We start from the raw sequence: 14,994 nt of genomic DNA, 5'->3' as shown, positions 1-14,994 counted from the left end.
ACAAATCCACCACACAAAGAAAAACACAAAAAACTGACTTGAGTAGCTGATGTCGGTTTTCTTCTGATCATTGACTTTGTCTGCGAAACTGTGGCATTGAAGAAAATAAAGTGCCTCTGGAAAATGGAAAGATCTATTCTAACAGCTTCAGGGTATCAGAACATCAGCTTCAGAACTCGAATGATCCCAGAGATCAGACTCGCTACACCAGCAAAGCTCTGTCTTATTGTAACGTCTGTGCTCCAGCAATTAGAAGTGATCTTCAGAGGAGCCGTTTGCCGGTTGTGCAGGTGCTCCCACCAAGGCTGCTGGATCAGCCTGCAGTGTGACTGCAGGAAATGAAAAGTTGGACTGTTTGTGAAAGACAAAAAGGGACGTGTTTGAAAGGACATGAGAGGTCATGCAGCTCATGTTGCTCACAGTAGGAATGACATTCGTGTCTTTTTGCCTGGCCTCCTGTTGACTATGTTTAAACATTCTCATCATGGTTAATGTACACAATCCCCACCACTTGTCCTCACAGAGTAAGGACACTCACGCAGAGAGGCCAAAGGAAGCAGAGGTCGGCTTGCCTTTATTTTGCTCTTCCATCAGACCAGGCAGTTAATCTTTGCTCGGCCCCGGCTTATCTAGGTGCCTGCCAGCCGAGCCCCTGCCCAGGGAGAAAGGCATCTATCGCCTCAGCCCTCTCTCCCCCCACGTCTCCTCCCTCCCCTTGCCTTCCCCCTCATCTCACTTCTTCTTGGCGGCTGAATGGACGAGGTGGCCGCAGAATTATTCTCCCCGTTCCATTTCTCCCAAGTTTGCATTCATTTGCGGAGCGCTGTCACTTCTCTTCTGTTGTGTTTGTTTCTTAAGTGGAAGCCGTACAGAGTCTGTCTCAGCTTGTTGCATCGTCTCATATCAGTTGTGGCATTGGCCTGCAATAGTGGTTATGCAAAAAAGAAATGGGGCTTTTATTTGTGTTAGAGCACATTCGCAGAGGCCCAGGATCCCCAGAGCTCCCCTGGTGGCACTGTTTCACACATGCTGTGTGTGTGTGTGTGTGTGTGTGTGTGTGTGTGTGTGTGTGTGTGTGTGTGTGTGTGTGTGTGTGTGTGTGTGTGTGTGTGTGTGTGTGTGTGTGTGTGTGTGTGTGTGTGTGTGTGTGTGCGTGCGAAAATGTGTGCGTGCGATAATAATGAATTAAGTCTCAAACCCAGATGCTTTGTTCACAATAATAGAAAACATAGAAAAGCAGCAGATCCTCACATTGGAGAAGCTGGTTCAAGATAATGTTTGGCATTTTTCCCTGAAAATCAATGACTTAAACTATGAATCAAATCAAAATTGTGAACTGGATCAGACCAATCATTTATCGCAGGTGTACGTCGCACACATCCAGTCGAATCCCCGAATGAACAAAAATTGAAACCTTTTGGAACCTCACGTGTTAATCGTCGTTTGTTTTTAGTCAACTTAAGTCTAAATTATCTTCGTATCTTGTCTACTCAAGTCTTCAGCAGGAGTTTTGTGTTTACGCTTTCAAACTCTGTTACATCTGCCTCTCCTTTGCAGCCCATTGCCTTCCTCCTCTTCCTCTTCCTCCTCCTCATCCTTGTTTTCTACCCCACTGTCTTGAGCTTTGACAGCCTGTCATAATATAATGACCTAACACGTTTCATGATTGGCAAGTGTATTTTCATACAGGGGCTTGGAGATGTGGTTTGATGCACAGTTAACTTGTTTTTCCCGCTGACTGGCAGGTGGCTCCCCAAACTACACGGACAGCAAGCCTGTTGGTTTGTTTATTGCCCATTTAATTCATCCTGTGTTTGAAAAGCTATACGGCAGCTGTCGGCTATAGCTTTGGCTCATTTGAGGCAGTGACCAGGGGAATGGGACACTGCCTTCCTCTGCCGAATGAGTGACAGGGAAAAGGTGTTGCGACGGGAGGAGAAGGTAGGGGAAGATAGGAGTTTGCCTAGAGGCAGCGGTGGAGACAGGAAGTACTGAAGGGAGGGTGGGAGGGAGGGAGGGAAGGGAGGAGACAGTTGAGGAGAATTGTAGCTATATTGTAGTTATATTGTAGCTGTGAACGTCGCAGTGTAGTATGTGTTTACAATTTAGCTGTAGGTGAAAAATACTACAACTCCTCAAGACCCAAGCCGAGTTCCTGTCTTGCTTGCCGCCTGCTTATTAAAGTGACGGGGATTAGCCCCCAAGTTAGCAACATCTCCATCAGCTATTCTCATTTTAATGACAAGCTGCTCCAAGTTTTGCTCGGCACCCCCCGAAAAAAAAAACACTTGGCCGCCGGGCCTAACGACTGGACTGGCCGAAAACCCCGTAAAATTTCTTGCATCTTCATTACAAATAAATTCCTTGCTGTCCCATCACATCAGACAAAACTTGAAACGATTAGGTTATACCTCACACACACACACACACACACACACACACACACTGAACGCAGGTGTTTCAATGTAAACGTCTATGTGCATGATAATGACATATTTTAGATCGCTCATTTGTCCTCTCTCTTGTTTTGAACCCTGACTGGCTGCACTACCATTACAGATGAGAGCTGCTTCTTAAGGGCAGCCACGGCAAACTATGCTAAGTGAAGGCGGAGGAGTACATCTATTCTTTTAAATTGGTGCTAATGGCAGACTATTTAAAAGTCAATTAATTGCTAGGGGCCAAATGCTCAGTGGCAGTTAATGCTGTCACAACTCTGAGTAGTAATTGGATGTGTTGATGGGACGTGCCTGTGTGTGCTGGTGTGTATTCCTCTTGTCAGAAGCCGGGTGGCCGTCTACGGCACATCCAAAAACTCTCAGCAAAGGGACCGTCTGTTGCAGGTGAATATTTTCCATGAAGCAGAGCACCATGGGGAGCAGCATATCAGCCTAGATTCAGTTTGTACTGTAGTTTGTGGAGTTCAATCTACTGTTTTTTTTATAATAATAACAATAATTTGAATTGTATTTTGCACTATTATTCCTGGAATCATTTGAATCTCTCTTCTATATCCCTTTTAGTTATTCTCAGTTTGACATCACTACCCTCATCTCTAGTCTCACCTTTTCACTCTCTTCCTCACTATATTGTCCTACTCTGTGTGGAGAGAGAGGGAGGGAGGGACGGAGGGGTAAGGCCTGAGATCGATGTTGGTCCTGTGCACACAGAGACCGGCAGCTGGCTGAATCGGAGTGATCGATCAGGCACAGAGCATTTGCTCTGCCAGACTGCTGGGCCTTTGTGGATGGAGATTATTTCTAAATTATTACAGGAGGCAGATGCTTGTCAGAAGATGCTCTCTGTCAAGGTTAGACTGCTTCAGCGCTACCTAGATCCCTCCTTCTCTCTCTCTCGCTCTCCCTCCATCACACTTTTGCTTTCTTCATCTTTTTTAATTCACCTACTTTCCCTCCTTTTATCTTTCACCATTTCTTTCTCTCCCCACAAGGGCTTTTCAGTAATTTTACAGATTCCACATTGGTCTTTTATATTATGTATCTGTCTTTGTGCTGGCCTGTTGTTTCCCCAACAGGAGATATGTTGAGCAAGTTATAAGTGAGATAAAAGGCACACAATGTTTACCACTCAGGTAATGAGAAACTGAAAATGACGTTGAGTAAATTGACTTCATACACACAGAATGTGCTGCACAGTATCATCTTTGACCAACGTTAGTCTATAATGACACTGAATACAACAGCAGGCAGATTTAAATAAGGCATTTTCATTCCCTGCCCTTCAACAAAGCTGAGTGCCTGATTCTTTAAAAATATACAGGGATATACAGTACAATGGAGCTTTTCCTTTAAATTCCAATAAAAAAGGAACATAAAAAGGATCTCCACGATAGTTAAAAGAACAGTCTGCACCTTGTTTAATTCATCCAAGGACAGGTGAACACATCCATTTCATTATGGAGTTGATGTGTTTCACCTATTTGAGCAGTAATTATGTGTCCAATCAAATGTTGCACATGTTTGAAGCAAATTTGTAAGAAGAGAATGTGGCTATTTTCAAGAGGTTGTGAAAAGATTACACATGATATAAACAAGCAGCAAGTGGCATGTCATGTTTCTCACCTTAGCATGCGTGAATGTCAATTTATCGAATGGATTTGTCTCCTCTGTCTTCATGCATCATTGAGCATTTTTGTCAGCCAACATGGGGGCAGAAAGAGGGATGACATGATGGAAAAGATCGATTCGAACATGATACATCGCAGTTACTCCATATGTATCTTCGACCCAATGGCTACACTTTACTTATTGATCATTCTTATTCATTGTGTATTTGAATAATATTCATTTTCTCAAGCTCTTTTTGTAAGTAAATGTGCATTGAAATGGGTGGAAACATGAAGTCCTTAATGCAACTGGAAGCCGGGGGGAAAGATGGCTTCTCTTAAATACGCTCTTCAACCGCCCTAAATACGTCCGATTTACATGTTTTACCTTGTTAGCTAGCAAGCTAGCCACCAATGTGTCAAAGTAATGTTTCTGCTGTGCAAGACTGAACACATCCAAAACCAACAAGCTCTTTCAAACTCTTCCTCAACATGTGGCAATAATGTTGACACAATCTGCGGTTGAAACAAACATTGAGAGTATTATTATTGAGTGCAGATGGTTTTTGGATGGTTCTTTGAACTCCAGATGATATTTCACGAATAAAATACAACTTCATATACAGTACTATCAGTCACTCTAGTGAATTATCAGCTCAGAAAATAGAAAATCTGCATCATGAGGGTTTGAAATGAAAAGAAAATGTATTGACTTTATAATTTTGCATGCAGTAACTTTACACATTTCGTCATTTTTTTCACAGTCATCCCCTTTTGTATTTGGGAGTGGATATGTTTTTATAAATTGGAGATCCTACATTCTTGTACCACCACTTTCAGCTCATGTGAATGCTGAGCATCAAAGCCCTCGTTAGATATTCAGAGAATCTTCCCTCAGTGACCAAGGAGTATAGACTCGATGAAGACGAGCCGCAGCAGAACATTGTTAGCCAGATGTCGTTTGCGTTAACATATGAAACCTGCCAGCTGGTCCTATACCACACAGTGAAAACAATGGCTTCATCTGTTAGTCAGAAGACATATTGACATTTGAAATGTCATCATACTGTATCTGCAATTATAGATCCATCTAATATTGTTTTTGCTAATGGAAATTGAATGTTAATTGGATTTACAAATACGACAGATCTAAACATGATCTTTTTTTTCTGGATCTGGAAGACTAAAGTGCATCAGGAACAACATACACAAGAATTTCAAAAGCAGCTAAAGTGCCGATGAAGAGTTGAATTGTAAGTGTGTGAACATACTGTAAGGCCAGTGACAAGTGATTCCAGAAACCCCATCGCTCTGTGTTTTCGTATGTATCTCCACAGTACACGGAAAATGCGGGTATTTAAATGCCAGGGCACTTAGCTCCATTTCTCTCTGGTAAAAAAGATCTCCTCTGGGAGAGATAGACATTGTGAAGAGAGGAACAGTGAAATGGAGGCAAGATGAAGCCTGGATGGGGAGAGAGAGGATGATGAGAAGAAGGGAAATGAGAGGGATTAATTGTTCACCCAGGAGAGGAAGATAACATCAGATGTTTAAAAGCCGCCACAACTAATCCTGTCATTTCTTGGACGAGAATAATGAAAATGGAAAAGTTATATCTCTTGGAGAACTGGAAAGTGAGCTAATCTGTATGCCTGTAACAGGCACATGTTTGTGATTGCTAAATGGTCTACAGATTGTAGTATATTGCTACTCGCATGGTATCATTTTCCATTGTAAAAATGTCATTTTATTGGATGCAGTGTTGCTGTATTTATTCATGTTTTATAATTTCCTCAGTGATTCATTTTATTTGTGTAACTCTTGTATAAGATATGCTATATTTACTGTGATTTGCATGGATAAAGCATTGCATTTTTACTCTATGCAATAGCCAAGTATTACTAGGCATTGGCATTGTTCCTGACAATTTCCCAAAGTATACCCTATGGTTTAGATTGATTTTCAGCCAAGGATTTGTAATTCATTAATAGAGTATTGTACAATTTGCAATTTATTTTATTATCATTATTTTCTTTTTATCACTGCTGCAGAAAAAGCGTGGCATTCAGGAGCTACAACACAAACAATATCGGCAAACATGGACGTCAACAAAAGGGATTGTGTGAATTTGGTCATTTGTTGCATTTAGGCGGTTGCTGTTCAGCAGCCGGCTCTCCAGCCGCAGATGTCAGAGCATTATGATAAAGGTGACAAAACATTTACGCTGATGGATTACCACTATCAAGCAACTTTAAAGGCTCCCAAAGTTCACTCCGTAGTGAAATGAATGTAAACCAGCGCTGCCCTGAAGCTAGGAAATCAATCCAAAAACATATGGTACGCCTTTGAAATCAGTTGCCAGTAACGTATAGAATACAAAGTTTGCAGTTAATGGGCTAAAACATGCTAAATCATCTGCATGGCCCTTAACATTCTGGCGGAGACCCCTCCTGATGTTCTCTGTACGGGGCCAGCTATCTGCCCTACTTCTGTCTGCATTCCCTGTCCTATCCAAGTAGCTCTCTCTTCCTCCGTGACCCACACCTGCCGCTCTCTCCAACATCCCCTCCACCCTTTGGGCCCGCAGCACTCCCTTCCCTCCCCTGTCATATCTGTCAGAGACGTTCAGTAGCTGGTGTTGCTCCAGGCTTCAAATTTAATTTGGTTTCAATCTGCTATAATTGCTTTGAGAGATGGCCGTGTCTGCACGTTTTTCCTCCTTTATATCTGCTGTAATACTTTACGGTGTGTCTGCGCAAGTGTGTGTGTGTGTCCATGGATGAATATGACTGAAGGTGTGTATCATGTGTGCACATGTGTGTAAATCCCAAACAATTGCCTGGCCACACACTGTCAATGATACACTTTGTCAAACACCAGCTGCTGTCACTGGACTCTCTGGCACTTTGACAAGGCTTTTGTCAGATACCGTACTCTTTTTCTTTGTAGCGGAAGAGGAGGAGGAGGGGAGGGAGTGAGGTAAATCTGCAAGACTTTGCAAAATATCTGTTTGGTAACACATCATGACCTTTTAGTTGAATAACCCTCCTATAAGCCGTGAACGCGTAACTCCTTTCATTATTCAGCAATCTAAAGCAAGAGGGAGGATGATTGAAGTAAAGGGCAAAAAAATGGACGGCAAAAATAAACAGTTTGCCCTTGAATTGCAGACCGTGCTGTGGTGAGGTGAGAGGAAGGGTGCTAAGCTGATGGACTGAGATAATATTGGTTTGTGTATAAAATAAAAAATCCGCCTGCTTTTCGTCCTGGTGATCTCCGAATCAGTCTGGCCGTTTCTGCACTCCATTGCAAACAACTATACAACAGAAAATAAATGGGACAGCTGTCCTTACAAAATGACTGATCACACTTTTTTTTTTGTGTGTTTCAGATATGATAATGCTCAGTAAAATCCCCCCCACTACCCCCCAAAAATCCTTTCATTTTCTCATTTGTCTCAACAAAACTCGTCTGACCCTCTCCAACTGTATTTGCATCCAGTTTGAGCCTGTCAAAGGAAAGGGCACAGAGAATACAAATGTGTGTATAATTGATTGCTTGTTGATTAGTGAGGGCTGATTGCAAGTGTACAGTGTGTGGAATGAAGTTTGTGTGGGTGTAAAATGTGACCAGTCATGATTGACAGTGTGTCTTAATGTGTATGTGCATATGCATTAAACACACACACACACACACACACACACACACACACACACACACAAATATGCTGTGACAAACGGTTGTCTTACAAACGAGATGCTCAGGAGTTTCAGCCGCTGCCATTGTTTTCCTGTTAATGCCGTATGTTTGTGTGTGTTTGTTTTACATGATGTGTGTGCTTTAGCATAACTTCAGTTTTTTGTCAAGATGTAACACAAATAACAGATTGTTGTGCATACGCATCAGCTCTCAGTGTCGTTCTGTTGCGTTTGTGTCGCAGAGTGCGTGTATATACCACTCACCTCTGATCAAGGGGACATTTGTCCTGCATCTTGATGCTGTTTCGCTCTGCTCCTCCCCACTTAGCCTGCTGAGAAGACGGCCGAAACAAGCAGGTCATCCAAGCAATCGCACGCACCTTTTAACAGATGTACCAACTAAAAGAGCAGTCATGTGCTCCGTTTCTTTCTTGTCACTTGGCTTCTCTTGACTTGTTTTTTTTTTTGAGCTATCACTTGTTCCAACAATGGGTATGCAATTTTCTCCTTCTCAGTCACCTGCAAGGTCGATGCCTAATGGGCTGCTGGAGAAACAAGACGTCTGAATCTTGTTGTTTTTTTTGTAAATGGCGTCTTTAGGCTCCCCTCCCCTCTCACTCTGTCTCTGTAGTCTGACTACCAGTGACAGCAGGAAAGGCCGGGCAGCAGTTTGGGCATGTCTGTGACTATCTGTCAAACAATGGACAGTGAGCCCAACCAGCCAGACACCCACATGTCACTGAGCTGATCCTGGCCCCTGCCTGCACGCTCACCCTGAGCCCCCTGCAGGCCCCTGCATGTAGGGCAGTTTGCTACTTGCCAGACGTCCGGGATGTCTTTGTGGCGTTGACTCACTACGACGATCCTGCACTGACCTTGTTTGAACCTTTCTGTCTTTTACATTTGGATATGTGCATTGTGACCTGGGCACATGTAAAGTAAATGATTTGATAAAGCTGTTTGCAGCATTCCTCCCAAATGAGGTTTAATTGAATCTACAGTGGTAGTTGCTCCATTGAATTAAAATGGTCGTTGGCCCTGTTCTGTGATGATGAGTCTGCCACTTAGCTTCACAGACTCTGTGGTTTAATGAGTAAATGCGTATTGTTTTCTCAAATGAAACAAAAAGTGCCCCAATTAGATGAAAATGAAAATTGTTTTTATGGAGATACTTAATCAGCAGTCAGCAATATATTAGACTAGCTCATTTGCTCCCGTGACATTGCTTCTAACATAATCGTATTTTGATTATATCCATTTTATGAAGTCAAAAGTAGACTGATTAGTACACAAGAGCTCATGATCAAGGTGGATTATTTTCAGTGTAGCTGTGAAGACCGATAATGAGGGAGTTTAGCTGCTGCAGAGAGCTACCGCATTGTTCCACAGTAAAGACGGACGCTTTTCTTGTCCAATTGAACTACACACGCTTCAGCACAATGCTGGCAATCTACTGTGGAAACATGGTGTTTCTGTGGGCCTGTGTGGTGTGTGTAGAAAGCTGGTGTTTGATCTCGAAAAGCTGGTGAGTTGCTGCTGCCGCGGGTAGGTGACAGCTCGCGTCTTCCAGATCCGGTCTCCGTGGAAACAGCAGAGTGGAGTTCGAATGCTCCGCTCTGGAAAAGCAAAAAGAAATCGTTAACATTTCCGTTGAGGAGGGGGAAGATAATCGGAAGGGGGGGGGGGGGGGGACAAAGGCATGGATTATCTCAGCACATGCTACAATAGCACTACACACACAAACGGGCCTGCCACGGGGGACCTTTGATCACAGAACAAAGACAGGGTCTCCCACCCATCCATGCAGATCCCCTGTCAGAGTTCGCTAATAAGGACTACAATACCCTGCTGCCAGTAGCAAACCAACCAGGGACCTGGAATTAAGGGTCATTATTTCTCCTCATTATGGACTTTAACATTGTTTGGCCACTCTGAAGAAGAGAGCCTATTGTTTTTATCATGGTAGTTTGTTACTGGAACTTGAAATGGGAAGTCGTCTACGCCGCTTCGAAGAATGTGTGTGAATGCAAGCACTAAAAACATGTCGGAGGTTTTCAAGCCTCTTCCCGTTTCATGCCTGCATCAATGACGAGTTCTGTGCCGTGTGAAGTCAATCAAACATTTTGAAGTCGGGTTTGTGTCTGTGTTGTTGGCTAATTGTTGTTAATATGGCTGTAGAGGGAGAAAGTTTGAGAGCGGCAAACTGAGACAGATGGAGATAAATGGAGTAGCCTACAGCATATAGATAGATAGAACAGGATAGAACAGCCGAGCGAAGAGGAGAGATTGAAAAGTGGTCGTGGTGGCGTGGTGGTGTGGGGACAGCGGTTGCAGCGGCGAGGGTGCGAGGCGAAGTAAAAGTGAGTTTGTCTGTGATGATTTAAAATTCTGGAGTGGAAAGTCCCTCCATCTGTTATTGTGGGACGGTTCTGACTCAGTGATTTCTATGATTGGCCTTAATCCCGGCCCAGTGGAGAAGAAATAATGAAGAGCTTTAAGCAGACTGCTCTCACTCTGACAGGCTCCACTGGCTGCTGCTATTGCTGCTGCAGGTTGTGGGGCTCATTGGTACTCTCAGTCTGCTGCCCCCTAATGGACCGACTGCTGCACGACACTGCCCCTCTCTGCACTTCTACAGCACACTGAGCAGCGCTTACGGCCATGACACTGTGGTGACATTTTGGTGCAACATGAATAAGTCAGTAGTAGCCATTTAAAAACAGCAGTTTTCACTCAACTTGTAATGCTCCTTGCAACGTCTTTGATGAATATGACCTCATATGGTTTCATACACCAGGAAGCAATGTGGCTTACAGATGTATCATGCCCTTTACACTGTCTCTAGGTACATATGCTTCTTCCTGATCCTTCATGTGTCAGTAGATACAGTGAAGATGTTGCTAGTGTTGCTATGTCTGGATATCTAATTCAACAATGTGGGAAGGACCCTTAAGAAAGCTGTTCTATACAGAGACACATATCACATATTTTTTCATCAAGCTTAGTGGCTTACCATGATGATTGTCAATGTCCACAGCAGCCAATCATTGTTAAATTGCCTAAGGGTCTTCCCTCACCCGCCTTGTGACCTCAGCAGAGGCATTTCACAGTCGTGTCGTCCCCAAGGTGACTTGAGCGTTCCCAGAAACCGAGCTGAGGGGGTCATTTGGAACATGTTGAGCACCTCGATTTCAGGCTGCAATCACATGTACAGACCGCGTCGTGTTTTCTCAAGTGCTCTCTCACTCAAACACACACATCGCGGGGCTGTTTTTGGAGTGTCCCTAAAGATCACACAGACAACAGTGTGGTGTGTTTCGAGTGCCCTTTAAGTTAATGCTCGGTGGAAGGGCCTAACAGGCTGCAGCAATCAGGCGGCCCGGTGTCGAGTTGGCACTCACCACAGCATGACGCTGTCCGTCCCTTGTGTGCTGTCATTCCCCTAAAAATAACATGACTCCGAGTGATTAAACTGCAAACCGAACAGTTATAAATATTAAAGATCCTAATCGCCTCACGCTGAGCTCCCCCCCTGCTGTTTTTTTGCCCTGTGAGTTCACCGTCAGGGCTCTTGGAGATCACGAGGGCTGTACGGCCTGCAGTTGAGCTGTTTGTACAATTACACTATCACCTGCATCATTATGTACAGTGTTTGCGTACACGACGGCTCCATCGTGCGTTGTTTAAGGCAAGGCAAGTTTATTTGTATAGCACATTTCAACAACAAGGTAATTCAAAGTGCTTCACATAAAACCATTAAAAGCATCAAAACATAAGGCAAAATAAAAGGAGATTTAAAAACAATTAAGAACATTCATTGCATTAAAACATAAAAAAAAAAAGAAAACAGTGTAAGAAATAAAATACAGTAGTAAAATGCAGGAAATTGATTAATATATGAATTGAATGTGGAACCTTTTTGCCACTAGTCATTTCTTTCAGTTTACCTTCTAAATCCTAAATCTAAAATGTAAAAAAAAAAGAAAAAAAATACTCGATTGATCCGCGGTTCACAAGTGATCCGAACCGTGAGGGCTGATCCGAACCGTGAGGGCTGATCCGAACCGTGAGGGCTGATCCGAACGGATCACGGATCGATCCGTGATCCGTGACACCACTACTGGAAACCCAAACTCTTCTGACCAGTATGGAAGACATTCCAAACATGACTCTCCGTGTTTCTGTCGCATTAATTCAACAATCGGACCTTCCGGTTCCGCTGATTTTGAACTTTTTCCACCCATGTTACCTTCTGGTGTGGACGTCGACGTTATATTAGTACAATGCAATCGTCACTGCAAAGTTGAGTTTCCTTATACATAGGAAAAACTTCACAAACTTCACAAAAACCTAGTCTGAAATTCACGCATTACGTTATGTTACGTTTAAGGCTGTAGACAGCGAGGTACTTCACATGCTCCTATCCATTACAGAGTTATGTTTATGGTTCTTGACCTTGCCTTTAGGCTTGCTGACAAATGGCCCAATGTGATGCATTTTGTGTCCAGGTTACAATGGCAATAACATTAGAGTGCCATGCTCATGTTGGCAACTCTTCTGCTGTCTTTGTGCCTGTGTGCTGTAGTGTTATTTGCTGTGTTGTGTGGGCCTGTACTGAGCTTATCTGTGCTGTACTGTGCTGATCTCACTATGCTCATCCAGTCTTCTAAGCTGCTTGGGCTCCAGCCACCAGCATAGATGATATATCCCTGCCCCCCACCTTCCCACATCTCTCACTCTGATTCATTGGCTGTTTGTTTTGAAGCAGGGGGACTGCATTAAGCTGCTCGGGAAGAGATAGGGTCCTAGAAAAATGGTGGTCTACCAGGGAGAGAGCGAGGAAAAATACCATGGGAGAAGCAGCTGGAGAAACAGAACTGGAAAAAAAGACACGTGGGCTACTCGGGGGGGAGAGAAATGGATTTTCTAAAGGGACAAAGTAGAGATTCTTACTGACAGATTAAATGCAGGGCAAAGACTGAGCCAAAGGGATGAAAGGGTAGCTCGATCAAAGATCATGACACACAAAAACAGGGGAAATTGTTCAAACAAATGCAACCTTTTTTTTTATTTCCTCAAAAAGAACTTTGCATGTTATAAGAAAAAACATATTAAATATTCCAGCAGATTGAAATCATATGGCTTTCATTTTCAGGCTAATCTCAGAGCTGGAAATGCAGTGAGATTATTGTTCAGATGCTCAGTGTTTATCCCTAATTGAAAAGTGTATAGTGTTGAGTTTCATCAAGAGATTACCACAGTGGCGCTGCCCTTTAGGAACCTGACCCTTTTTTACGTCTTTTTCTAATCGGCTCTTTGGTAATAATTTAAATGGGATAATTATATCCTCATTTCATTGTTTCAGTCGCCTAATGTCTCACTAGGAAATTAAATAAATCTTATCGTTGTTATTTAATGCTTGTTCGGGTGATTAAAAGCACAATGCAAAAGTATAAAGACACAGAGGACTTGAATGGATCTAGATTTTTCACAAATTGGGTTAGTGATATCACAGTATGTACATAATTGAAACCATTGTGCTCCCCTAACGTCCCTACACACATTGTGGAGCCTGGACTGATATTCAGGGCCTGGTCTGTGTTTAGAGGAGGTGGAGCAGCATTGTGTCTGTGTGTCTATGAGCGGGTCAGTTGATGAGAGATGAGGTGGGCGGGGCTGTTAATAGAAATAGGAGAGCTTATATTATAATGAGAGTTTATGTCGTGTGTGTTTTTGGGAGATAAAAAGCCTCAAGTGGAAAGGGACTGGTTCCTTCAGTGTGGCTCCACAGATGAATGAGCTCATACTGTAGCAGGGGTCTAAATAGGGTTAGTAATTTCAGGGCCCTGGCCCCATGGGACTTTATGGCTGATGATAGAGGCCCGGGAAAACCTAGATACTGAGGCACGAGAGGGAGGGCTGTAGGGAGGGAGAGAGATGCTAAGGCTTCACCATATTTGCCACTTGGATGACTTCCTATATGAGAAGCCTACATACTTTAAGGTTCTTCAGAGATAAACCTAAGGTACATCATGGTAAATGATGTTGGACTACCAAAGCACATTTTTAAGACAACATCAGTGGCTCGTGGTGCCTGATACTAGTCACGAATACTGAAACTAGAAGAGAATATTGAGTTTCATTCTATACAAGTCATGGTGTTCAGACGTTTCAGTTGCTAACATGAAGTCAATCAAACCATGTATGTGGAGCTGTATTGTAATGCAACTTGACACTAAGAACTTGACAGCAGCTAAAGCTACGAATCAGCAAACATTACCTTTCTAGCTAATGTCTGCCTACAAAAATGTGCAGTGTCAGGCTAATTTGTTGGCAAACAAACCAGGAGACGGTACACACGGCTGAAAAACGAACCTGCAAATGTCAAGATCAGTCAGTATGGATTTGCACTGGTGTGGATCTACTTCAGTACCACTGATGATAATGGTCAGGTGCCTTGGCGTGTTACTTGCACAAGTTTGTTTACATAGCATCTCATACCCCTGCCAGCTCAGTCAGTCAAACAAATATTCTTGTATGTATTATCACCTCGGCAATACGTAACAACACTTTTGGCCAATGGCCTTCAAATTCCAGTGATCAAGAGTTCTCAAGTGTCTCAAATGTTAATAAGTCCATTGTTTTTTGAAAGACACTACTGCAGATACCTCCCATTGGAACTTTCCAACCAAAGCCAATTTTGAGAAACAATTCGCAGCTTCTCAAAACATTTAACAATTGTGTGTGTAGCTGATGTATAGTGGCAGTGTACAAGCCGTTGTTGGCTTGTGGTGCAATACTGCAATTTGGACTGATTAAGGAGGACAGTGTTTTTTGGTTTGGCGCTCCCTAATCCTCTGAATTATCCAGCTAATTTACAGCTGTACCCGTTTTTATAGGGAACAAGGTCACCACCATATTCCCATCTGTTTGTCTGTCTCTCTCTCACACATGCACAGACATACACACAAATCAATGTCCTGTTTACGTCTGACACACACTCTGTTTTCTGTGTTTCCTTGTAGAAACTGGCCAGGGAGGCGGAGCAGCTTCAGAAGGAGCATGTATGGCAAGACGGTGTGACGGTAAAGTAGGACACCCAATCCTCTCCCTCCTTCTCCGAGACCTCTTCCTTCTTTTTTTCCTTTTCCTTTCCAGGCTATTTTATTTGTAACTCTTTAATGACAATGTGATCAGCATCACAGAGACAATGTGGGAATAAAGCCTCAT

At 43.2% G+C, this 14,994-nt stretch overlaps 1 protein-coding gene across 1 annotated transcript in view; it reads left to right on the top strand.

Moving 5' to 3' along the window:
* Window positions 1-14,994, top strand: part of cacna2d2a (calcium channel, voltage-dependent, alpha 2/delta subunit 2a) — a gene marked incomplete at its 5' end in the record, with an annotated part of 147,292 nt that overhangs the window by 68,133 nt on the left and 64,165 nt on the right. The window contains one exon of the mRNA XM_079266262.1: window positions 14,790-14,849. Coding sequence (XP_079122388.1) covers window positions 14,790-14,849 — 60 coding nt within the window. The remainder of the gene's footprint in view (window positions 1-14,789; window positions 14,850-14,994) is intronic.

This window comes from Melanostigma gelatinosum (genome assembly GCF_949748355.1).
Source record: "Melanostigma gelatinosum genome assembly, chromosome: 3".
NCBI classification, from domain to species: domain Eukaryota; kingdom Metazoa; phylum Chordata; class Actinopteri; order Perciformes; family Zoarcidae; genus Melanostigma; species Melanostigma gelatinosum.
This window is presented reverse-complemented; position numbering and strand designations above follow the sequence as displayed.